The 25907-nt window shown below is 35.3% G+C and overlaps 3 protein-coding genes across 4 annotated transcripts in view; 2 read left to right on the top strand and 1 right to left on the bottom strand.

Moving 5' to 3' along the window:
* Mgat2 (alpha-1,6-mannosyl-glycoprotein 2-beta-N-acetylglucosaminyltransferase) overlaps positions 1-18208 on the top strand; it is a 52603-nt gene extending 34395 nt beyond the window's left edge. The window contains exons 7-9 of the mRNA XM_071592537.1: positions 1665-1772; positions 7900-8180; positions 12961-18208. Of these exons, the coding sequence (XP_071448638.1) occupies positions 1665-1772; positions 7900-8180; positions 12961-13216 (645 nt within the window). The 3' untranslated portion in view covers positions 13217-18208. The remainder of the gene's footprint in view (positions 1-1664; positions 1773-7899; positions 8181-12960) is intronic.
* Positions 18209-22422: 4214 nt separating this feature from the next.
* On the bottom strand, positions 22423-23945 carry LOC139694003 (protein D3-like). The gene is made up of 5 exons (XM_071592389.1): positions 23614-23945; positions 23369-23489; positions 23149-23286; positions 22992-23067; positions 22423-22720 (listed from the first exon to the last, which is right to left on the bottom strand). Exons 1-5 carry the CDS (start codon positions 23809-23811, stop codon positions 22579-22581), a joined length of 675 nt encoding a protein of 224 aa, XP_071448490.1. The 5' UTR covers positions 23812-23945; the 3' UTR covers positions 22423-22578.
* A 560-nt stretch (positions 23946-24505) lies between these two features.
* The window catches only part of Nt5b (5' nucleotidase B), a 203909-nt gene continuing 202507 nt past the window's right edge, over positions 24506-25907 (top strand). The window contains exons 1-2 of one of the 2 annotated variants that reach the window (XM_071592912.1): positions 24506-24594; positions 24865-25040. In XM_071592912.1, coding sequence (XP_071449013.1) covers positions 24898-25040 — 143 coding nt within the window. In that variant the 5' untranslated portion in view covers positions 24506-24594; positions 24865-24897. Of the gene's footprint in view, positions 24595-24710; positions 25041-25907 lie in introns of those variants that run through there. The other variant, XM_071592910.1, reaches the window with a different exon arrangement.

The raw sequence follows: 25907 nt of genomic DNA, 5'->3' as shown, positions 1-25907 counted from the left end.
TATATGCTATTAGGAAGCATTTACTCTATAAGAAATTGTTTACAAAATGTTTGATGCAGTGATGAGCAGGAAAAACACATTGAGCTGCCATTTTCATTTTTCTCAGCATGTCTAATGCTCACGACATGCTAACCTACCATCTTGCTCTAAAAGTACATGCACATGTTATTTTCATTCCAATATAATATGAATCAGCTTTATAATTTATAGTGTCACTCTGTTTCAAGTCATCATCCTTGAATGCAATTTCATCGAGGCAAGTTGCACAATGCATCCAGAAGGCATAACCAATAATTTTCCTGTAGCCCCTTTTCTCCCCCATGTCAGACTCATCTCTCTTCAGGTAGAATAGCATATGGACAACCCCAAAGAGTTTTTTCTATTTTGCATTAACTAACACCAAGGACAGCAACTGTAAATGTTGGTATTGATGTAAAACAAGATTGTTCCTCTTATGGTCAATTTTTTTAGGTATTCAGTAACTTCTGGATTTTAACATATATGGAGAAAACTTCTAGGTTGTAAACATATATGCTGATCCATCAGGCACAGGGTTACGAGGCTTGAAGCTGTTGATGCAAGAGTATCAAAACCTTGCATAATATACAATGATTATTAAATTTGGGTAAAAAAACCAGAATTGCCATAGTTTTCCTTATGCATGTTGTCCCTGGTTCTATGTCTGATGCTTTATAAGAGAAGTTATGCGGTAAAAGTTATTTGTCCTTATTTTCATCCTTCAAATTCAAAATCACTTTTATTATTATTCTTTTGTTATATCATTATAGTTTATATTATTTGCTAATACCTACAACAAACCATTTGACAAATTATATTTTTGGTCATAAGTAATATTTGACCTTAAATTAGCTCAAGATGTGCCACCATCTTTGGTAAAGTATTTTCTGGTCGTTAGCTGTTTAAGTGATTTGATTCTCGTGATGAATTTTTACTTCTTTATTTTGAGAAAGCAATGAAATTTGTTCCCATTGATGCCGAGATGAATTATTGATGGGATAAGCTTGCTCTCTAATAAGCTGATGCTGCAATAACATGATTTGTTTCTTAGTATCAAGAGTAGTTACAGATCTAATTTATGATCAGATCAACAGCATATCTTTCTGCCTACCAACCATAGGTATGGAAATTAACGTTGCAAATAGAAAATGCTCAATTATTTCATCAGCAACAGAGAATTACAATGTTTCGCCAGCATGTAGTGCCTTGTGTGACATGAATAATGAAGCTAGTGACTAATAGTTAAAATTTTGCTTGTTATTTTAAAGTGGGTCACAACGTAACCCTGAATGTCCCAGAATTAACACCCTGTTAATTTAACCCAGTTCACCCAGAATTAGGAATGTCATGAAGATGGAAAGTACACATTGTTCATGAATGGAGACAACAGTAGTCATTTACAGCATAACTCTATCCCACATAAATTTTAATCCACTTACACATTTTCTCTATATAATAGTACACACCTATCACTCACTGTAGAAGGGGCAGTAATATAAAATCTGTTTCTATCCCATTCATGTGTATTCTTGTGCAGTAACTATATTCTCTTAACTGTCTTCTGTCTCTGCCTTTGGCTCATCTACCATCCCCGCGTGTTACCTCTGCGTGTGTTACCTGTGTCTTTGTCCTTGTCCCTTCACCAGAAGGAGGCACTTAAAGCAAAACAGCGCCACCAACAGGCATCTGCGGGGTCCATCTCCCCATCCTGGAGCTTCCAGATCCTACCCTCCCTCTACCAGCACTACCAGAAGGTAGTGTATTGGTCATCTCTTCACTTACTCTGCTTTTTCCAACTTCCTCTTCTAGTGGAATGTGAAACAATTCTCCACTCGTGTCCTGCATGAAATAATCCTTACACTTTTTTAAATGTCATTGATTGTGTGTGTCTATGTATACATGTATAAGTGTGTTTGTTTATATGTATGTGTGTAATAATGTGCATATGGAAATATATATATATATATATATATATATATATATATATATATATATATATATATATATATATATATATATATATATATATATATATATATATATATATATATATATATATTCCTGCTTCTCCTTCTGTTTTTTATGGCTTCATGAAATTCTTTCAATTTTTTTTAGGTTTTTAGTCATAAGTAATGATTGTGAGTAAAATTCCTAGTAATTTAATGAAATTATGGAAGCACTGTATCCTAGTTGATAATGTGATAATTCTCATGGAATAGGTAGATATTGGTTTCTAGTTTGTTTCCTTGTATATTGAATTCTTATCATTATTATACCACTACATTATATTACTGTGATAGATATTATTTTACTTGATTCAAGAAGTTGTAAGTGACTGAAGGATAATATCAAATACCACTGTAAAGTATCTAGTCATTACGTGACAAATTAAGAACATATAGTGAAGCAACTGCCACTGCAGCCAAGAAATTATGCCCTACTTAGCAGGAAAACTAGTACAAAACAATTTTTCTGTTCTTCATATTCCCAAAAGAAGAAAACTTACATGTTCTATAATCTTTTTTGCGTTCCTCCATTCACAGAATTCTCCCTTTTTTGTTGAGGGAACTCTACAAAAAATTCACTCAATAGAGATTTCATGCTCTATATAAAGATGCACATGCCATGTTATAGAAAAGTAAAATGAAAGACCAGCAATAAAACTTGTAAGAGCATCTCAAAATCAAAGTTCTGAAAGCACAATTGTTTTACCCAACCTGAGACTTGTTCTGGTTTTTGCCCATTAATCTGTTTCATTGATATTGTTTACAGGGTACCTAAAATATCATCTCACCCAAAATTCTTAGTTGTCCCATCCTTGTTGAGTCTGAGATAGCCAACCACTTTTTCAATTCTTTTATTGATTTACCAAGTGTAATTAGCATTGCATAGAATTTCATACTTTTGGTTCTGAACTACACCAAAACAAAACATGGTTCAAACATGGTTGAACAAATTTTGGTTCAAGTCTGTTACTTGTATCTCCCAAGACAAGAGGTCCATGAAACTGCTTAACAAGCTGAAGCTATCAATTAAAGTTTGTAGCCTAACTAGTGAAAGGAGAAGTGCCTGGGAGAGTTCTTCCTTTTATATCTTAACAAACTCCCAACCAAAGTCTGTATCTCAGAGGATGCCTTAAGTTTCAAGCCAGCCTAACAAAGTTTTATTCCGATTAGATTTTGTATACCGTGGCCTAATTTTTTTAAATTTTCTCTTAAATTGATCATCCTGTTATGATGAGTGGTGACATTTTTTTACATTTATGAGATACTTAGATGAAGAGCAACTAATAAAGCAGTAATATTAGAATTTTGTTTCATATCATTTATTTTTATAGATTACTGACTGTCCAGCCATGCCTGTTGCATGGTGGAAGTATTCTGTGCTCGAGCCCATCTCCGGTGGGTTTGTTTGTTCACTGAGTGTTTATTCACTGATGCTCAAAATTTTCATTCTTTTGGTATCTACTTTAAATTATTATTATTAATATATTATTTATGAGATGTGGCTGTTTCCAATATTGTCTTCAAATTGGCAAGAAGATAGCTGCAATTTTTGATAAATTAGGCCCTTGTATTTTCAAAATAATTAGTTATGTAATGTGTCATGAATTGCAACCCCAGTTCTTTCTTTAGTTGGAGAGACAGGTGTGAGGCCATAACAATCATGATGTCAGAGGGAAACTTAAAATACAATCAGGATTTATTTTTTTTCGTAGATTTAGACAAGGTGTTTGATTGAGTGAATTGGGTAGAATTAATGGATATGGTACAGAAAATTAGAGTAGATTAGAGGGGTGCGAGACTTATCCGCAATCTGTACACGTCTCAGACTGCTCAGGTGCAAGTGGGGGATGGAGAGCCCAGATAGACAGTGTGAGGAAGAGGAGTAAGACAGGGCTGTCCATTATCACCATGCTTTTCCGTGTATATGTAGAGTAGGTGGGAATGGTTAAAGAGGCATTGAAAGAATTGAGGATAGGACTGAAAATCGGTAGGGAAGCCATTAAATCAGGCTTAAGTTTGCCAGTCAGCCAAGGGGCATGCTTGCTAAGTGCATTGGAAAGTTAGTATGATAGATATGGGAGGAGAATAAATTTAAGTAAAAAAAAGGGTATACAGTTTTCAAGAAAGAGAGAAGCTTTGTTTAACATTACAATAGGAGTTCATGAACTAGAGTGGATGGAACAGTTTGCCTATCTCGAAGTGTTATCATTGAAATTGGTCAAAATGTTGGGTACTTGTCATTGCCACTCAATATCCCTTGCATCCATTTGTTCTACCCCATTTCGAATTTCTTCCAACTATTATATATTATCCCGCGTCATGGCCAGGACTTCTTTGTTTATTTTCTTTTCCATCCATTAAACTTGTTGGATTCTTTTCCACATCCATGTCTTAAAAGCCTCTAATCTATTAGTGTCCTCTTGCCTTAACAAGCATATTTCAGAGTCATTCTGAACCATGTTCCATAGTAAAGTTTTAACAGACATTTCTTTTCATCTTTACTTAAGGTCCCTGTCATCAATTATCTCCTCGCTTTGTAAAACCTTCTTTAGATTATGTATTTCTCCTTTTAACATACCCATCTCTTTTCACGCCTTCATCTAAAATACTTCCTTAACCAGTGAGCTGTTCTACCTGCTCTACTTTATGGCCATACTCTTTAATATTTAACTTGGCCTTCCTTTTCTTTGAGAACCTCAATGCCTTCATTTTCCAATTGTTTGATTGATTCCCATTCCATAGATATCACTCATTCTGTAATGCACTAAGCAATAATTTCAATCATTGAACTAACTTCTAACTAAAGCTTGATCACCCATCAGCCTAATTGAGTTGGTAATTCCTCCACCTATGCAGAATGCTAGTTGTAAGGGGTAGAGTTTTTAGCCTTGTTAATTTCACTTATCGTTTTGGACTTACAATCGTAATGGTACAGGGTGCGGCTACAGAACTTCCTTTTTTGAAAGCATTTTGCGTTTGAAAAAAGGAAGTTATGTTGCCACACCCCGTACCTAGGACTAGTATTCCAAAAGTATACTGATTATAAGTCAAAGATGTCTGGATGTTGAAAAAATGATAAAATGGAAACCAGAGGTATTTGAGCTTCTTAGATATGATACATATGCTCCATATTGATTTGCAATTAACAGTTACTGAAGGATTTAATTGGCTAACTGAATTAATTCAAAAGAATTTCACATTTTAGGGACAATACCATCATGTTTAAAGATTTTCCTATGACAAATTCCCAGAGACTTTGGGAGATCCTACAACTCATAATGAAGTAATCTGCTAAAGGTGCATTACAAAGCAACAATTTCAGGGTCTAAAAATCATTCACCTTGACTGGGATCCGGGTCAAGGGAAATGATTTTTACGATCTTAAATTGTTACATTGAGTTGTTGCCTATTTTTCTCATTTATCAGGTTTGTTTTCTCGAACGAGTTACAGACTTGAAGTGGGAGAAAAATATGGCAGATAACCCTTTTCCAAAAATTAGAACATCAAGTTGGAGAATTTCTTCCTAGAAGACAGACAAAATAAATTACTCTTGGCCTATAAGAATTTACAAGATGCAAAAAAATTTAAATGCGATATTTCCTTTTTTTATATTAAAACTTAAACATTTTTCAAAAATGCTGTTTCAATATGTTAATCAAAGATTTATCCTTTATTCTAGAAAAGAATTTGTTCATAGGCAGAGTTAATTTTGAGGAATCTTGAATTCCACAGAATCTCTCAGAATTCTCAGAATGGATAAATGAAATTCCAAATCCTCTTGGATATATTACATAATTTTTTGAGTTATCTGAATTGAAAGAAGTTTCTATTCATTGAAACAATTTTGTTATTCATTTTCCTCTTTCATCCATAGCAATGCATTCTGTACCTATTCTTTTCCAGTGTTCAGTATGTGCAAGAGAAGAAAAAAAACAAGTGAATGATCATGTATGTAATCTGCATACGCTAACAATATTGCTCATCCTCTGAAATATGTGTTATGAAAATATTGAATGCAGCCAATACTAAACCATTTATGTACTTTCATATGTGAAATAGAGCCATAGAATATTATCTATAAGCTAATACTCCATGTTCATATCTGATTAATGGGAAATTATCGCAAAATGATGCGTGACCTAATAAATAATAAACATTTTCATGAAAATGTTTTCCTTTGGGTGACTTATGCCACAAAAGGAAGTGTTTTCTTCTTAAAAATTCTTTTTGAAAAACAATTAGGAAGTGTGCTGTTTGGTTATAGATTTCACTGCATTAAATGAAATGACCATTTTTATATTCTTATACCTAATAATAAATTTGTTAAGATTTAAATTGGTATTAAGGACTTAAAAAACTGCCTTGACCCCCCACACCTATGACCCCTGACTGTGATACTGTAATACTGTTTTTGTCAAAAAAATCTGTAGATGTGCAGAAATTCCACCAGCAGAAGTGGCTGGCCCGAAGTAAAGCATCCAATACAATGCCTTGAATTCATAATGTTGGAAACTATTGAATTTTATATTTTCTTTCGTTGTACATTCTTACTCAAAATGATAGCATAAATCCACAAAATTTCCATTTCTAACAATAGTTTAGCTTCAGAACTACAATTATTTCTAGTGTTTTTTTAGTATTTGGTCATTCTTCTGTATATATGCACCCTTTACCCAAAGGTTATTCTGATAGGTGGAAATTCACAAGTCAGAATAGGGGAGCCAGTTCCTTAAAGTATCCCTGTACCATCTGTAGTTTTCCAGAAAAATCTGCTATCTGAAATACAACGCAGCCTGGATAGAGCTGGGGAAGCCAAGAATTACCCATATTTCAACTGGGCCCTCCTTTTAGCATTCCACAAGCTAGAATACCAAACTCGTAGTGTTCTTCCACTGATGAGCATTAGCGGATTGTGGTGAATTTTCATTTTTTGGCCCCAGTTGTATGGAAGATAAATATCCTAGACATTTTAAATATGAAAAAGCAGTCAATCTAATGATAACATTTGCAGATCTATAATCCATCAGAATGAATAACATTTATTTATACTGAAATTTCTTTTGCATTTTAATCGTTGTGTTAGATTTATTTTTCCCAACTGGAAAACCAGTTTTGTGATCCTACTGCGTCCATTTCTTCATCTTTTTCTGTGCATAATCATATTTCTGTTTTCAGCTAGGTATAAATTCTCTTTGACCCAAACTTTCTATGCTGTAATGCTTCAACATTATAAAATCGAATCACAATTTATGTGTCATGTCAAGCTTCAATATGTATTATTACCCTGAAGACTTATCCACGCAGGAATGGAGATGCTAGTACTTTCAATTTGTTTATAAGCTAATATGTAAAAATATACCATCAGCTATCTTAGTTACATGAAGCAGAACCTCAATCAAAATAGAAAGCTTGGTTAGTATGTACATATGCCACTCCCAGGTTTCCTGAAGGTAGTTTCCACATGTGTTCCTATGTATATATTTGAACTTTTACATGTGTAAATACTATTTTGTGATGACATCCTCGTTATTTCATATCCTTCTAAGTACAAGGATAACTATTTTTTTATCTATTCAACCACTACACTTGTTGCTATGTAATATGCATGCTAGTTCATGTTGCAACCTATAATTTTCTTTCTTGAATTGCATACTGAATATCACTTTATTCCTTTTGTCATTTAAATTCGTACATTTAAATCCAATTTTTTCAGCTCTCTCTCTCCTCACATAAAGTATTTAAGTTCATACTCTTGCTGTTTGGCCACTTAAAAATACATTCAAAATTTTGCATTGGCAGTTCTGCATTCTGAATGTTTTTTTTTTTGGACTTCCCTTAAACAATGCTTCCATTCTTTCTGGTGATGTCCATCAGGCGGAAGTGACTCCATGGGTGAGCAGCAAGCACAACATGGGCATGGCTTTCAATCGCAATACATGGGCTGAGATCCGACGTTGTGCCGAATTCTTTTGCACATATGATGATTACAACTGGGACTGGAGTCTGCAGCATATATCGCAGCCTGCTCCATCACCTCCTCAGCCTCCGCAGAGCATTCCTAAGCAGGGGAGTGCTGGTGGAGGATGTTTGGGTCCATCTCATAGGCTCATCGCCATGGTAATGAAGGGACCAAGGGTCTTCCACATTGGAGAATGGTGAGTTCTATTTGACCTTCTCTAGGGTCAGAACTTGAATTAATTAATTGGATGTACTCATCTGGAGTTTAGCATGACAATCACCTACCTGAAAACATAGGTAAAACCCCTGAAATTCTGTGGTGAGATTATTGCGAATTCTCACAGATTCTGGAAATACCTTGGATATCCTAGGAAATGCTGCTGCAGGTTCCAAAGCCCCTTGGTAAAGACCCCTGTAGAACTCTCTTGGGAATGGGATAGTGCATCATTTTGGAAAATCAAGCATTATATTCCTTTATGTTTTCTATGGCCATCCTAGGAGACAGCAGGCAGACTAGTGCGGTGAAATCTAGGAATAGGTCTATCAGTGTACTGGCCATTTCTCATTATTCTTCTGAGGGAACAGTTTACTGACTAAGGTGGGCTTGGTTTCCATGGAAACTGTTAATCAAACCTTCCACCTGTCCCCTGCTTATAACTAACTCTAAGATATGAATTCGATGAGGAAAGAATTGAAAGAATTTTCAATTGCTGCCAATGTTTTTTTTTTTAATTTGAGGAAGAAAAGTAGCTCAAGAAAAATGTCCATTACATGATGCCACTCTTGCAGAAATTGAAATCATCTTGTCTACATAGCCTCATTTGGTGAATGATCTAGCATCCTATCTTGTCCCCTCTCCTAGGAGAGTGATTTTTGACTCTTCCTTCACTTTCCTTGCTTGGATTTTAAAATTATCTAACAAACAGGATACATCTGAATGTTTTCTGAATTTCAATAATAGTTTGTGTAAGTTATTAGTGAAAATGAATGATTATATTGACACATGGTCCAGTAATATTTGCAATGTTGATGTAATGGTTTTCATAGAATTTTTGTTTTGTAATAATTCTCATACATCAGTGGAAATTCCCTAATCAAAGCCAACTGGTAAGAACTGTTATATCATTCTTTTATGTTCTGAACAGGAAATTTTTTTCAGCTGACGAGAATAAGATGGCTTGACCCTAATTTTAAAATTAATTCTCAAGTAGGAATAAGGTTAGGTGAATTTGATTTGCATATTGTGATGATATATTAAAGAGCCAAAGGCTTCTGGAGGAGAAACACATTCCTGAAATGGTCAAGTCAGTTCAGCCATTTTTAAGTTGATTGGAAGTGAGTTTAATTGAATTGCATCCACCCACTTGAGAATCAATTTTTATACCCAATGGACTGAAATTAAGTAAACAATAAGACTGTGGTCAAGACAAGAATGGTGTTTAAGTATTTTAAACTCCTTTTGACTTCCAATAACTCTTTCTATGTGTACTCATAGGCTAGCAACTCTTTTCGCTATGATAACATCATATTTGTGTCTTTTACATTTGACTTTTGCTGATAGTGGCCTTACCAGCCTACAGTTTGCATGAGTCGGAAGGCAATTCACATCCTTAAAGCCTCTATCAGCTATTACGGTACACTCTTGAGGCAAAATGTCTAAATGGCCACTATCTTTGGCTACTTTTATATCAGATACTCTACCACCATGGCCATCTGGAATAAAATTTATGAGTCCATCTGGTGTTGCAGAAATGAAATACTTTGTTGTGTTTGCCTTTTTGTAGTCAGTCCATGTTATAGAAAAGAGAAAAGAAAATGTCAAAATGTACATAACATACACTTATGACAACACTACATAGGATCAGGTCAAAAATGTTTGCTACTAAGGGAATATTATTAACCACAAAAATGTATGTGAGACCAAGATCAAGAGAAGAATGTATAGGACATGGACAAACAGGAAAGGGGAAAGAAACAAGGTGGAGGTAATGGAAATGAGGATTCGGAGAGAACTGATGGATAAAAGCTGGGCAGAAAGAATAAGTAAAAGAAAACAGATTGCTGGAAACAACAATAGGACAAAGAAAAGAAAAATCGATTGGGCATGCGCTAAGGCCTAATCAGTGCCTTAAAAACATATGCAAAGGAGAATTTATGGGGAAGAAACCAAGAGGATGTGCCAGAGCTGCTTTCTTCAAGAGCAGCTATGGAGCATGGGATGGACTTGACATCATATGCTGGCCTGAAGGAAGCAGCAATGAGCAGAGAGGCATGGTTATGGTGACAAGACCTTTAGTATTTGATGATGATGACCATGTCAAAGACTGGTGGATAGGACTGCTAGAGTTTTCAATTTATATTTCATAAGAGTTAATAATTGTGATATGAAAGGCAGGTGGGAAGGCCAATCGGATGTGCATTTTAATTTTATCAGGTGAGGGCCCAGATACTAAATGTAGTAAACAAAGAATTTAATAGGGAATATTTAAATTAAATACCCAAGGGGAATAGCATACTTACATACCAAGGGTTTATCCAAGTTCTTTAAAGGTATGTTCCAATTTAATTTCTCTTAAAGTTAAAAGGTTACATGCTATGTTATTTCCAATTTCCTGAGCTAAATTTTCAATGATATAGCAATTATAAGGTGGTATACCCAAAAAGAATGTCTTTCAGATGTGGCTCACATTTATTGTACAAGATAAATCTGACTAATGTCGGCATTCTAACCCTGAAAAGGAACATCTATCTGTTTTTACACCTGAGAATTTTGACTCCAAATAATTTAAGTTGGACGCATACTCTGAATTCAAATCAATTCTGTGACCTTCCTGTTCTTAGTCTGGTAAAGGAATAGAATCTTCTGGAGTATTGTTGAACAGTGAAGAAGCTACATACATCAGCTTTGATGATTGCTGCTAGCTGAACGTTTCATATTTGCCAGGCAAGACACATCATTATAGGAAGAAGTATTTGTAGTGGAAGGTACGGTTTGAGTTCCTACACACTTTGCGAGATTAGAGAGTGAACATAAGGTTCCTGCATACTTGTTCCTAGGTGTTAGAGGGTTTATTTGAATGATGAATTCCTCATCATTACTAATCAAAACTGAAGACCCTTCTTCATCTGTAGTACTCCCAGAAGTAGAAGAAATTAATGCCCTCCTAGCTCTCTTGGCATGGATTTTACACTCATTCATGGGTTTTGCTGTTCTTCTGTCTGGCTGTCGTCGAATTATGTGAGGAACAACATCTGCATTGATTTTTTTGGCCTCTGTAATATTTAACCACTAAGTAGTTTTCCATGTCTTCTTCTTTCTAAAGATAATAATATACAAAGCGTGAACATATTTGCTAAACACAAATATTCTGACAAAATTATCAGTTAGCTATGCTCACTTTAAAAGTTATGCATAGGCTGAACCATAAATGATTGTTGGAGTTATTGTTTAAGCTTTCCAATGCAAATATTATTTTAAATTCTTGTCTAAAATAAACTCTAAAAAATAGTGACATCCAACTTTCAAGACCCGGAAGAATTAACTTTGGACCAAGAAGGAACAAATCAATAATGTGCATAAATACAATACATCAGCCAAAGTCTACCAATTCATTTATTTATGGAGAACCGATGTTTCACCATTGGTCCCAGAGTTCCCACTAAGCTTTCTTCAGTCCATATTGATTCCTGAGCTGGTGGCTATGAAGAGGAATAATTCTCATATTTGAAGAGACTATTGAAGTAGGTACTGATTTTTCTGAATGAAAAACAGCCTGGCTTCATCAAATAATTTGAGTTTCAGTGTAGAAAATAACTTAAGTAGCATGTTAAAACTCAATCCAAAACTGTTAGCAAGTAGAAATTCATTGATACTCTGGCTATCATGTAAAAACCACAAAACAAGATTCCAAAACTGCATATGTCTAACATTGTTGTTGCAGCATCCCTTGCAATTATGATGATGATAATGTCACATTATAAAAAAATTGAGAAAAGACTGGTGAGCCATGCTGGAAAGTGATAGCGGAGTCAGCTGTCTACGGCATGTAAATTTTTAAACAAAAAAAATAGAAAGGACTTAGAACTAAGCTTTTAGAAAGAGGCAGGAATTGATGAGTGAAGATGTACAGAAAAGACGTGAAATTTTCTAGTTGGCTAAGGACTTTAGTTTGGAAGGGCTTAGAAACGTGGTATCCGAGGTGAGATAATAAGCATAGATTGGAGACCTTTGAGATGTGAGTGTGAAAGGTAATAAAAAATAGAATGAATGGAGACAAGGGAACAAACAATGAAGTACTCGGCTTCATAGGAGAAGAGAAAAAGCTGGTGGTAGAAATTTGAAGAAGGCAGGACATGTGGATATGAGAGATATTGAGAGGCAATTTGATGTTGAAGATGTTAATGGGGGGGGGGAGGAGGAGGAGAGAGAATGCTGGGAAAGCTTAAAGGTAAAGAATATGCATTTTGGATGGAATTAAGGGAATATGAAGAGCTGAATAGCTAGTTATTGTAATATGTATTATGGGAATCAAGGATTTTGAATCATGTTAGTCAGGACGTTGGAGTACAGTAGTATGTAATAACTGGGTACATCAAAAACCTACCCTAACCTGTATGAAAACTGAATTGAACTGGAATCCACCTAGTACCAAGTGCTAAGCCCGACGGCGTGGGAAATTCACACATCAGGGTAGGGGGGCCAGTTCTTTTCCCTGCGCAGGTTATGGTTTTTCAGGAAGATCTGATACCCGAAAAATCACAAAGCTTGGGTGGAGCTGAGGGTGCCTAGAGGGGCTTTACTGGGAATCAAACCTGGGCCCTTTGGTCAGTAGTCCAACGCTCTACCCCTGGACTACTACGTACCTCCAACCTAGCATAGTATACTGAAAATGGTTAAAATATGAACCTCAATAAAATTTGCATGACTGCACTGCCATTTCTTCTTTGTGATTTAATTTTTCTTTTTTGTTCTAATAGTGGTGTCCACCATAAAAAGAACAATTGTGAGCCCACGGCCGTGATTCAAAAGGTTCAGCAAGTGGTGAAGCAGGCTAGCAAACACTTTTTCCCCTCGCACCTGACCCTAATCTTCACTGGGGGAGCCAATGGTGGTGGTGTCGGAGCTGGTAGTGGTAAGAATGGAAAGCAACAAAAGCCACGAAAGGGAAACGGTGGATGGGGAGACCGACGGGACCACCAACTGTGTATCAACATGACTCGTGTGGGAAGGTAGTAATAGTGTGTCGGAAATGAACAAAGCAGAATGGCATCACAGACTTGACGAGACCTCGAGCCAGGTCGATCGTTTGTGCTGCTTAAAGAAATATTTTATTTTTTCAAGTCTGGTAAGAAACTTTTTTGGCCATTCATTGTTAGAATATAAACATAGCTAAGATTGGATGGAAAGGCAAATGAGATTTGTCAGTGCTTGGTGCAAGGATTGTTTCCAAAAAAATTACAATGAGCTGAGAATGGTGCAGCTTGGATGCTTTCTGAAGATTGGATGATTTGGTACATTGATTTAGTTTACTGTGTAATTAGTTACACATGGAATTGTTTTCTCTGCATTTATAGGAAATTTTGTGTTGGTAGAAGGCTACCAAATTGGAAGGGTGTCCAGAAAGGCTTGTGTAGGTTTATGCTGCAGTTATTTTCCCAATGAAATTGGGTATTGGAGCCTTAAACGGTGGCAGTTGCAGAGTTTGGCATTTTGGTTCCAAGATTGTCTTGTTATTTTTTTGTATACCGTTCACTCAAGCAGTGGTCATTGAAGTCTTTCATAATTATTTTTCAACAGTGCTCAAATCTTCGAGGTTTGTTTATGGACACCCTCATTTAGATTGTTGCAGTCAAAAGTTTTGAATCTTATTCTAGAAGGAATAAGGAGATGCTCTTATATTTTAAGAGTATGTCCGAAATCTTCTAATCGTGTAGGTCTTGACGATCCTTTTCTCTTAATAATGAAATATGTGAACAGAGCTAGGAGGGCTTTTTGTATTGATAAATGGTTTTCCAATCCGTTGAAGAATTTTAATGCCATTCACAATGCACATACTATGATGAAGCTAATATAAAGAGGTGTCATTCATGGTTGTTCTCATAGGTGAAGTTCTAAAAAAAAATCACTCTGAAATCAAATTATAAGTTATCCAAGTGTTATTTTTTCTTTCAAAGTTGGCTATTTATTGTGTTAAAAATCTGGCTGGATTTTTTTTAGCTATGTTATTTTATATAATTCATTAAAAGTCCCTCCACCCATTAGTTTGACTGGAATGCAGAATAACTTATACGTATATTAAGTTGGAATATACAGGGTGCAGCGCGTGAATCTGGACAAATTTCAATTCCCGCCATATTGCAGTTTCACTGGAGGTCGCGATTGGCATTCTTGAAAGCTATAGGCATCTATCTACGAGTAAGTAGTGAATAGTCATCACCTCGGAATGGCTGAGTTGTTACGGTCAAGTGCGGAATGCAATGAAACAGCCGCTAATGTCGAAAGTCTTCACGCTGGGCGTTAGCCCAGTGAAATAGTTAGATTCTTCAGGTACCCCAGATCAACTGTTAACGATATTGCTGCTAAGTATAATGCTTCGGAGAAGTCTGGGGATAGTTTCGCTAACCCGGCAAGGAAACGTGTGTCACAAACTGCGCCAGTTGTCGAGAAGGCTCAGGCGCTGATTTCAGAGCACCCGGGGCGATCGCCACCCTAATTTCGCGTCTTTACGCACCGCTATCGTAGCAGCATTCGCGAATATGTACAGTGCTGTTTTAAAGAGTGAGTGCGATCGATTCAGGACAAAATTGTAGGTTGTCATTGCGGCAGAAGGGGGTTACATTGTTACTCTTGACAGTTACCACTACTTTTTGTAAAAGCATTTTCATTTGTATTTTTTTAACAAATTTGCTTTCAAACAAACGTTTCATTTGTCCAGATTTTAGCCCCGCACCCTGTAATGCAATCAATGCATTTTTGCTCGGTTAAATATGAATTGTCCCCAAGAAAAATGAATTATAGAAATTTCAATGTAATCATATCTCATTCAGGATTCATACTAGGCTTCACTTGGGAGTATATCTCACATAGCAGTGCGTCTTTAGGAGGAGCATTCATGCATTACAAGTTGAGCGTCTTGTGTATGTAGTTTCCTTTTGAAAAGAGACAGGTCAAGGTGGTCATTTCACATTCAGCTATAACTTACCGGAGTATGAATGTGAACAACATGGTGGATGCATTTTCTTGGGTTGTTACTAATTATTTAGCCCTGAACATAACAATTGAAGCCTTATTTTCTGGACGCATTGTGTTATTTGCATTATGTTCCGCTTAAAAATTTCGTGATGAGTGGTGTTTTATTCAAATCAATTAATGCCTTAAAAGTGTTTCAATTTAATTAATTTTTCATCAAAAATGTGCATTTCATGTTTGTGAAATGGTAGCAATGACATTAACTGGAAAGAGACTGAATATTTTGGAATGATATTGGATCTCATAAGAAATTAATGAGAAATATTGAAGTGTCTATTCTTTTCTTTTTCATTTAACTTTCAATACCTGATCTCCAAAGGTTTCATACCAGTTGTGAGAGAACGGAAACTTTCCTTTTTTCACCCAAAAAGGTTTGCTGTGCATGTTTTGGCCAACTTTCACCTCCGAGATGGTTTGTTTTTTAGCAAGTCTTAACATAGTGCGTTTTCAACAATATCCTCTTTCAGAACTGCATCCTTTTTGATTTACTTCCTTTAATTTATTTTATTCATGCAGGTATCTATTTAATCAACACTTGCTTACAATGAACTCTACAATTATTTTAAAGGTGCCAATGCATATGTAGGTATATAATTAATTTGTATATACAGTCTGCCTATTGGCTAGTGGTACATTACTTGATACTCTCGCCAATATGGGTCAGTGGCTCTGTGGTAGCATTGCATCCAGTTTATGCAAATATGTATAGCGACATGAGAAATTCCTTATTTCATTAAGTTTCATCAGACCCATCAAATTTAGTAATTAATTACTTTGATCAGTGATTGATCCTTTCTGTCGACTTTTTCTGAAAAGGAGGGATTGATTTTGTTCTTTTTAATAATCTGGTAATTCAAATCATTGTGATTATTTTGGCTGTTTGGAAGGAAAATTGTATCCTTAATTTGTCCATATCTAGAAAAAGTGGCAAATCATTTCATTTAATCTTCAATTGTGTCTCTCCTCCTATAAGTTTCATATGCTTTTAACCGAGGGTGCCCATTACGTTAAGTGTATTTTAGCAGTGTATTGCCAATTTTCATGCTACCAAGCACACTCACAAAAGTCACTGCTGTTAAGAATATCAGTTTTCCTGGGAAGGGAGCAAGGAAGCCGAGATTTACACTGTCCACAGGAAATTTGGTGTAATTAAGGTTCAAAGTTGAACGTCCGATAATTTGGTCAAAAAATAATTTTTTCCTAAAGTCTTAAATAATTTAATTGAGTTCTACACCTCGAATCTTGTTTTTCACTTGCATTTCCAGTAAAAATATTGGCATGCATATGCAATTTGGGGTATTCAGGTCAGCTAAGAGGGCCAATCAAATTTTTGGTTTGCCATAACCCACCATTAGCATGTAATGTATTAAGAATTTTGTGCATGATTGAAATCAATTCATGATGATGAATAAAATTAGTTTATTAGAGATTATTCTTTTTTCACGCCAAGTTGATGGGATTCAACCAGGAAAGTTCAAAATTCAACATTTGAGGATTTCTAAAATTTAGTCGAATTTGGGTTACCATTTGAAATTACTCATATTCTTGACTCTTAAATGATTATGTTGCAAATGCCTGAGAGGTGTGGCATTCTGTTAACTGTGCTTCCAATGCAACTCATATTGAACTTCACCAGCACTTGAATATTTCTTGAACCTTGTTTAAGATGCAGACAACTTTTCTCAATGGCATGCCAAGAAAAAATGACATGCTCATTCCATGATTAAACATTAAAAGAAAATAACCTATCTTTACATTAGGGGTGTCCATAATTAAGTGTGGAAACAAAATTAAATAATAAAATTTTGTGACATTATGTAAAATATTGTGGTTTATAGTACAAGAAAGTATGTATCCTAAATATATGGCCATTGTCAGCATGTGTAATTGTTGTTTCAAGATGAGTGACAAAAAAAGGTCCCTAATTTTGTCAGTGTAATGTAAACACTGCGTCATCTATTTAATGGCTTTTGTAAAGGTTCAAATTGCAAGCGAACATAATTGGTGAAATGAATGTAGTTTTTAGCTATTTACATGGAAAAGCTACAACCTCAAAATTATTAATTAGTTCAACTATTTTGCACCTCATTTCTCGGTAATCTGTGGATGGACAAATGCCTAGTAGAGTTGTGCATATTTTGTGTCTTTCTTTTAGGATTTTGGTCCAGCGTCGTTCTTTTACTGTGTCAAGTGCTTGTGACATGAGTGCTTCATTTACGTTCCTACTGCTCAATCCACCCAAGTGAATTATTACCAAGGCTTCATAATAAATTTTACTGGTGTGTTATACATGTCCTAACATTTATTTGTGTCTGTTAACGAGTGAAAACAACTGTTATTAGTTTGATGTGTTTTATAAATATTCATCTTCCACTGGACATACAGCAGGTTTGTATGTCTTGTCATTTTACATGTGATTTCATCAAGAATAGGCTTGTCTCAAGGTGAATTAAAATCCACGATTGATGTGTCAATGAAGGTGGATCTACAGTTCATCTACTGTGAATAAGATTGCCATGAAAAGTTGTGGTCTATGTGTTTTTGGGAACAGAATTTATTTTTCAATATCTAAATTTGAAGAAATGCTTAAAGACTTTGCAGCATTGAAATTATGAAATCAGTGTTGAAAGACTTCGATTTTGTAATGTTAAAGCGGTGCTACAGTTAAGAGGTATTTTAGATTAGCGAATTTCATCACTTTTCCATCTCTCAAGTTCATGTAAAAATGCTTTGGTAATTGAACCAAAATAAGTTTTTATTTGAGGTGATTGGTATTTAAAAAGCTGGGTTGATACATGTTTTCCTGTGCCACAATAATACTGACAATACGAAAAACATCATAATCCTTTTGATGTGGACGGTTTTGTTGCTTTTACTTTTCATAAATCACTTATTCAAGTGAAACATTTATGCACAAATTTGAAATTAAGGTCCTATGTGTAACATTATAAAATATTTTATGAAATCTAGTCATAAATGAAGTGTAAATAATGAAGCAGTGTTTTATTTATAGCAGGCACCTCTGCTTAATATGCAATGATACATAATTTTGCTTCAAGATTTATTTTTCCATTTACTTCACAAGAGATGATACAAATAAGACTCCAGTTCATGAGAGCTATGAATTACAGATAAATTTTATTGAAATACAAGGGGAAAATATGCAGTAAATGAACATATTTTCCATGTTACTCATCAAGCAAAAATAAAGTGTAATTGAAACATTAGTAAACAGTGAGTAGGAAGACGCGAGTTTCTAAGATATAATAGCTAAAACTATTTCTTTCTGGGTTGTGCAATAATGGCTCACAGGTGTGTAAGTTTCGTCTTAATAACACCAAATCCTGAACAAAATTAAATTTTTATCCATTTAGAAAAGACAATGCATACAATGTATTCTCTTTTAAAATGTATGTCAAGTATGTAGACATTCCTTCATATTGGGAAAAACTCATTGCGTAATGAGAGGGAACTCATTCAAAAAAGAAATCAATTGGAATTATTGACTCATACTCTATTGATGCAACACAATGCTATGAAAATGTAGGGTTTTGAAGCACTAAGTTTTTAAATAAGCTCATTTAACTAGCAAATTTTTTCTTACTTTTCAGTCATTGTATGGAAAGAAGACACACACACGTGCATTGTTAATTTTAGAGTATATTTTACTAGTACAGTCACAACTTTTACTAATAAAGAGTGCTCTAATCAGACTAATGCCAAAGGATGCATGTAACTGGGACATGTTCTGCTCATTAAGAAACAGTTAATCCTAAATTTGATTCTTCTTTGTGTCTGAACCTCATAAAAGTGATGCTGTCAAAAAGCAATAGCAGGATATGTCAAGAAGGTGGAATGCAGTGGGTAATGGGTACCAAAGTCAAGAGGGCTGCCTTAGATGAGAAATCCCACAAGCAGTTTCAACTAGCTATTTCCTACCAAAGTCATAGGGCTGCCTTAGATGAGAAACCCCACAAGCAGTTTCAACTAGCTATTTCCTGAATTCTTTTGGGTGCGATTTTTTGTATTGATTCTTAACCTGACAGTGCGAGGATCTCAATTTATTTTTAATTTTATGAATATATCAAGTAGTTATTCAATGGTCATCTATTAGTTTACTGGTTAAGGTAGGTTTTGGATGAATGCAGACTTAACACCCCTACATACCTAAGCCTCAACTAACGAGACACAACCTGACACCCTACACTACTCTTCAATTCCACATACCGCATTTTCCCAACAATTACGCATGTGTTATCTACACAAAAATGTTCAGATAATCGAAAAAATGACGATGCGCGTAATGTAATGAAAATTGAAAAAATCCAGACATAGATGTATTTTTGCACACACATGCGATATAGACGTATTTTTACACACTATACATAATTTTTACGCACAATATATGTAAATACACACAGATGCGTGGCATCTTTACTCATTCAAGATAACTATGAAGCCCTCGGCGCGCGGTATCTATACAAATTCATGATAACTACGAAGTTCTGGACGCACCTCACACATAAGGTGCACGTTATCGATGGGGAAATACAGTACTTCCTCCCTTCATTACAGTCAACTTACATATCCTATTAATACCCCTTCCTCACAGTTGTCTAACATTCTGTCCTTTATCATAGCCTTCAAATCTCCATCACCAATCAATAGGCATCCACCCTTCCTGCCTCCTATGGATTTCCTCCAACAATCTCTCTCACTCCCACCAAGCCTAATACTTCATTTGTTTTCATTTCAATTCATTTTACTGTTCCATCTTTCTCCACATCCATATCACAATAGCCTCCAATCTATGCCTATCATTTTATTTCAACGACCTATTTTCCTCATGTAAAAAAATTACTCTCCATATCATTAATGAACATCAAAACAATAACGTTATGGTCATTTCAATATGATGCTTTTATGACCAAAACTTCGCACACAATTAACAATACCATTCTATAAACTTTAAATTTTCATATCAATAATATATCTATATTATTGCACATAGAAAGCAAACATAAATCAAATGAAGAAACTGTTGTCCCTGTTCATATTTGTAGTCAAGGAAAGTCAACAAGTTTAAGTTGTTTCCACTTTTATCATTCACATTTGTATTTATTTACTTTGCATTAATCCAAAAACAGCATTCTGTCCTGTGTATTGGACTTTTAACAATGATATAGAAACAATTACAAACAAACAAAACAATAGAAACAATTACAAACACCCAAGCCCTGGATGGAAAAAAATCCACCCAGGCAGGAATCAAACCCGTGACCTCTGGGTTGGCAGGCGAGGAAGTTACCCCACCACCACTGAGGCCAGCATTGACCTTTGCTTAACATTACTCTGGAAATTAAATTGCCATCTGAATATTTAGGCGAAATTTGTAGTACGAATTTTGCCAACAATGAAGCCTATTAGGACACCTCATTGATTACGCCCATAATGCGTCATCAAGGCAATAGCCTAACTCTGAAGCATTTGGGTGATGCCTATTTATAATTGCTTGCTTGAGGAAGCAGTCATCAAAAGATTTAGTATCAGTCACTACTGTAACTAAACCAACTAACTATTTTTTACTCCTAAACTTGTTTTAAAAAATGCCATTTCCGTATATAATAAGAACTCCTTTTATGTGAAATCCCTTTTAACAAATACTTCTCTCCAGGTCGGTGAAGGCAAACTCTTAGACTAGATCAGAAGTGGTGGTGACATGTCACAACTGGACAAGCTTTCAGGAAAAAAGTTACCAAAGGCCAATAATAAATTTCATCATTTATTTTTACTGGCTAACTTTAATGTCTCAAAATTGCCTCAACATGTGAATGCCTTTGAGTGGGGCGGCTGGGATTTAAGTGTGGAAATTAGATAGTGAAAATGGATGAATGTTTAGGGAGATGATATCGATAAAAATTTTAGAGTAACTGTACCACTCTGTTGACTTGTCACATCAGATATAAATTTCAGAGGAATTGAAAAATTATTCATATATAACAATGAAAAACAATTCAGAGACTACACCTCTTAGTTTCAGATTTAACTTTTCCTTTTATTAATACCTCAATTTGCAGCATCAATCTGTAAGCCGATCATATTGTTCAACATATTCAATTAAAAAGATAATATTATAGGAATTGCTGTTTTTGGGATAGTTCTAATTTGGGAGGGAGAACCTTTGGTTCCTGCCAGTACCACCTAATGGCCCTTAGCCTTCAGCCTTGTGAATGGCTATTGAGACAGTGTGACCTGCTGACTGCACTAAGTTGACTTTTCTTTGGAAGTCATCAAATCAGGCCCAATTCCCTTTCATGATGTGTAAAGATGGAAATGCTAGCCACAATAAGCAGTAGTGAACTTTACAGAATTCATAATTTCATTAAGAGGCCACATTTCTCGTGTTATTTTAATCAGTTATATCGGATCTTTACAAAAGAAAATTCTTTTCCTGAGAGTTAAACCTTCCATTGAGTACTTTTTCCAATGTCGATTATGAAAGATAGGGCCTAACTTTGCATATAAAATACACAATATTTTGATGACAAAATATCTAAAATAGGTTTAAAAACTTGATTATTTACCCTAAATGCCTACAAATAGAAACACTATTTCTAGTAACATTAACCAGGCAGTGAATTTCCTATATTTCCCTCATGGAAAGCAAAAAATATCACTTTCTAATTAAAAATAAGTTATTCCTTAGGACTCAAGCAAGCACACAATGTGAGGTTTTAAGTTTACACAGTAAATTCAAGTTTGGCAACACAACAATTGGTGCACCTTGATAGTTGAACAGCAATGATCTTTGTGGCCCCATCCCATGACACAGTAATTTTAGATTGGAGGCAAATTCATAGAACTTCAAGGTCAACCACATAGATCCAGTGCCTGGGTTATATTTAGAGCAACACTTACCTGCTGTACAGGTTCTCACACAAACATTAACCTCGCTTTCATATTAAATTGCTAATTAAGTATGAAACAAAGAAAAGATATCAAACAATTAGAAATTGGCGTTCTTTTCTTATGGCAATACAAGTCATTTAAGTAACCAAGCCAATAGCCTAATCTCCATGAAGCAGAGATGGCTTCTGTAAGCAAACAATATTTCGGACATTATACTTGTAGTCATTCATAATGATTTTGCACAGGGCACACAGATCAATACTTCAAAGAAGAGAATCCAATGACTCCTTAAGAAGTTTTTTTAATTCCGACTATGATAATATACATCATAATACAGTAATCATCACCCGATCTCCATACTTCATTATCAAAACAGAATACCATTATGCCATTTCATTTCCCTGCAAGTTGCACATGAAGTTTTAAGCGTTCATCAATCACTTCCCTGCAAGCTGCTCATAAAGTTTTGGAACGTAGTCGTCCCACTGCGCTTGATAGAAGTTGCCAGCAATTGCTTGACCCAAGCTATATTTGTCAGCAAATTTCTGAATGGAGAATTTACCTCTGTGATCACCAGACCTAAAAAATATAAAATAAAATTATACGATTTTAATTCAACTAAATGACTTCACGTATGGATGAATAACTGATTAAACATGCGGGTAGCAAAGATGGAAGTTTAAAAATTACATACTCTGATATCCATTACAATACCCACACACAGAGTTTAATGCTACATATTAAGCAATGCCACTTAATCTTCATAGATTCAAAATTCATCTGGCTTAGGAGAAATATTTCATTATTAGCAGAGGCATTAAGATATATGTTAGTTTAACGATTCACTTGCCTGTTAGTTAAGCGAGGTTCATCAAATGTAAGTTTTTTTGATTGCTTGTAAACCAGGAAAACATATCGATGGAGACCTAAAAAATATTACAGCCAAATTCACTCACTCATATAAAATATTCAACTAAACTCTAGAAATTTCAAGCTCTCGAACTAACCGGTGCCTTTCGGAGGTCCAGAGCCGACATATTCAGACAAAGTCTCTCCACCAGGTATGTTTGATCCTGGAATATTTCCAACAAGCCAATGATGCCATTCTCTAAATTTTGGGTCCTTGCGACTGGGTGCATCAGGATCTATATGAAAAACATATTTGGGAAAACTATAGTACCGTAGCATAAACAATACCCACAGTGATCATATGAAACACTTGAATACCGGTCATGCACAAAGTATAAAATGCATCAGCTTCTGCATCCCAGGTTACAGTCGGAATGTCCTTCACTTGGGTTGGCGTAAGTTCATTTCCAAGATTGACCGAATCTTTTCCATACGTTACCTACAATTTGGCATGTCATTGCTTTAGTATCAACAGTAAAATAATATGAAGGGAAATGAGTATCCGGCATGTTTAAATACCAGCAAAAGAACAATGAGAATCATGTTTTACTTTGGACATTTACCTGCAAAACAGATAGAGGCGCCTTGTTAATTACGTCTGGTACTATTTCGTGCTGTTCCATTTTTAATATGCAATTACTCGTAGAGCAAAGGCTTCTCTTGGCTACAGATAAGACGCCTGCTGAGCTGCGTGACAATGCCGACACTAGCGACATGTTCAACAGCAATGTTGCCAAAAGTGTTATCAATGGGCCTTTCATTTTTTATACTCTGAGTATTGAAATGCCTTATTTTCAAGCCGTAATACCGTTTCTGTTTCCGTCATCAAACTCAATGAGTGAGAAAGCTCTGAACTTACAAATGGAATTAGGTATACTGCGCGAAACCCGGATGCAAGTGGGGAGATCCGGTTTTATAGGTGAAAGTGAAACTTACGATAAAAATGTTCGCAGATGGTGAAGGACAGCGATTGAACTCGTGCCCTTGTGGAAATAATATGTTTATATATTTCATATAATTGCCTCACAAATTTCCAGTTCTCTACACTATAATTAGATCTTTCACTATCATGTTGTCATTGAATGAAAATGATAATTCCACAGGAATGGCAAATTCGGGTGATGTCTATTCAGTATTTATGATAGCATAACAAAAACGACGCATTGAATATCTAAATTTTATAAACAATCCATTTATTTCAACCTAACAATTCTATTTCATTTAATAAAAATTCTATTACAACATATAGAAACACGGAGAAAATAACAGTTTGAATCTTTAAAACGTAACAATGAACCAAATAAAATGTTTATTATTTCTCCGAACAGTATACGCAAATTCGAGAGAAGATTCCAATCAATTACAATTGTAAAGGAATGCTTCATTGCGGGAAATTCAATCATCGTTATCTTATCTTTAATCCGGATTTCGGTAGTCACTTGTTCCGAAATGCGTCAGCTGCGGTATTGTCTGCTAGTGGACGGTTGATTTTATATAAGGCTATTTTATGTAAACTTTTTAGGAGAAAAGACTGAAAAATTAGCGTAAGTATGATAATTGGATTTGTTGTGCCACATTCCCACCCATTTGCTGCAGAAATCTCGTGCTAGTTCCAAGCGATTGTCATTGAGTGTCTGTTGATATTTGAACGAATATTTCCCCACTTCTAGTGAATTAGCAATCAATGGGGCATTAAAATTATGCTCATTGTGAACCACGCTTTCGATTACACCTATTACATTTAGGTTCATTTTGTGAAAATGTTTTATCAGCTACGTTTATTCAATCAAATGAAACCAGTCGTATATCATCAGTGTTACAGGATATACAATATATTTGCTCGTGTGATGGATCGTGAATCGCCTGAAATGGAGAATGACTACGTGCCTGGTACACCTTGTCGATGCCAAACTCCGTCTCCTAGTCTAACATCAACATCAGGAGACCAAGTTGGTGCATATAGAAAATGGTACAGGAAAGCAGAGCACAGGTAAGAATGACAAAGTTAGACGCTTAGGTAGTTTGAAGGAATGCATGAATTAAACTTTGCTCTCTGTCGCTGTAAATATTTTTTAAATACATATCGTAGATGTTTATTATGTATGAATTTTCCTTGACTGGAATATTGTTCCACGAAATCTCATTTTCTTTCCTGCTCGCTTAGTAATTGCTACCTAATTTAATATTTGGATAATTATGTGAATAATGATATTCGCCGGCATTAATTCGCATTGCATACTAGTTGAAGTTATATTTTCTATTTGTCCGTTTGTGTACCATGTCAAATAACTTTGACATTATATCCTCTTTCTTACGGCCTTAGATGTAAGAAATAGCGCACGCACGACTTTACGTTAACAAAACGTTTGTCGTATGACTTTGAAGAACGCAATGTATATTAGAAATCGTGATGTAGGATACATGGTTGGATGCATCCCAAAAAAGTACATCATATGCACTGTATTGATCTATTTTTGTGGGCAATTGGTCTGCTGCTCGTTTGTAATAATGTAGTTTTGATAGTTGATTTTGTTTGATTTAGGATATCTTTGTCTCCTCACCAGCTATACCTATTATTCCATTTTTGCGCCATTTGAGGACAGGCGACATTTTCGTATCAGCATTCTTACATAAGAATTAGATACTGATTGTCACCATATATGAGGCTTTCGCAACCAGATTCCTGCCTGTAGGAAGGTATCGCATTAAGAACTCGGGAGGCCTTGGAATGTCAAGGTCCCTAAAGTGTTGTAATTTCAGAGAATTCTTCCATAACTTGTATAGTAGGGATCCGGCGATTTTTCCAACTTGCCTTTCTACCATCTCCTATTGGTCTGTTACTTCTTTGTAATTATCC

Source organism: Hetaerina americana, unplaced genomic scaffold, assembly GCF_022747635.1.
Source record: "Hetaerina americana unplaced genomic scaffold, ioHetAmer1.1.p SCAF_5, whole genome shotgun sequence".
NCBI classification, from domain to species: domain Eukaryota; kingdom Metazoa; phylum Arthropoda; class Insecta; order Odonata; family Calopterygidae; genus Hetaerina; species Hetaerina americana.
Note: the sequence above shows the minus strand (reverse complement) of the source record. Positions and strands in the feature narration are given on the sequence as shown.

Excerpts from the sequence above, each read along its gene's own strand:
- LOC139694003 (XM_071592389.1), bottom strand. The coding sequence starts at position 23,811 with ATGAAAGGCCCATTGATAACACTTTTGGCAACATTGCTGTTGAACATG. Across the intron at positions 23,287-23,368 it reads TTATACTTTGTGCATGACCG|ATCCTGATGCACCCAGTCGC; the intron begins GTATTCAAGTGT and ends TTTTTCATATAG. Across the intron at positions 22,721-22,991 it reads GAACCTCGCTTAACTAACAG|GTCTGGTGATCACAGAGGTA; the intron begins GCAAGTGAATCG and ends TATATTTTTTAG.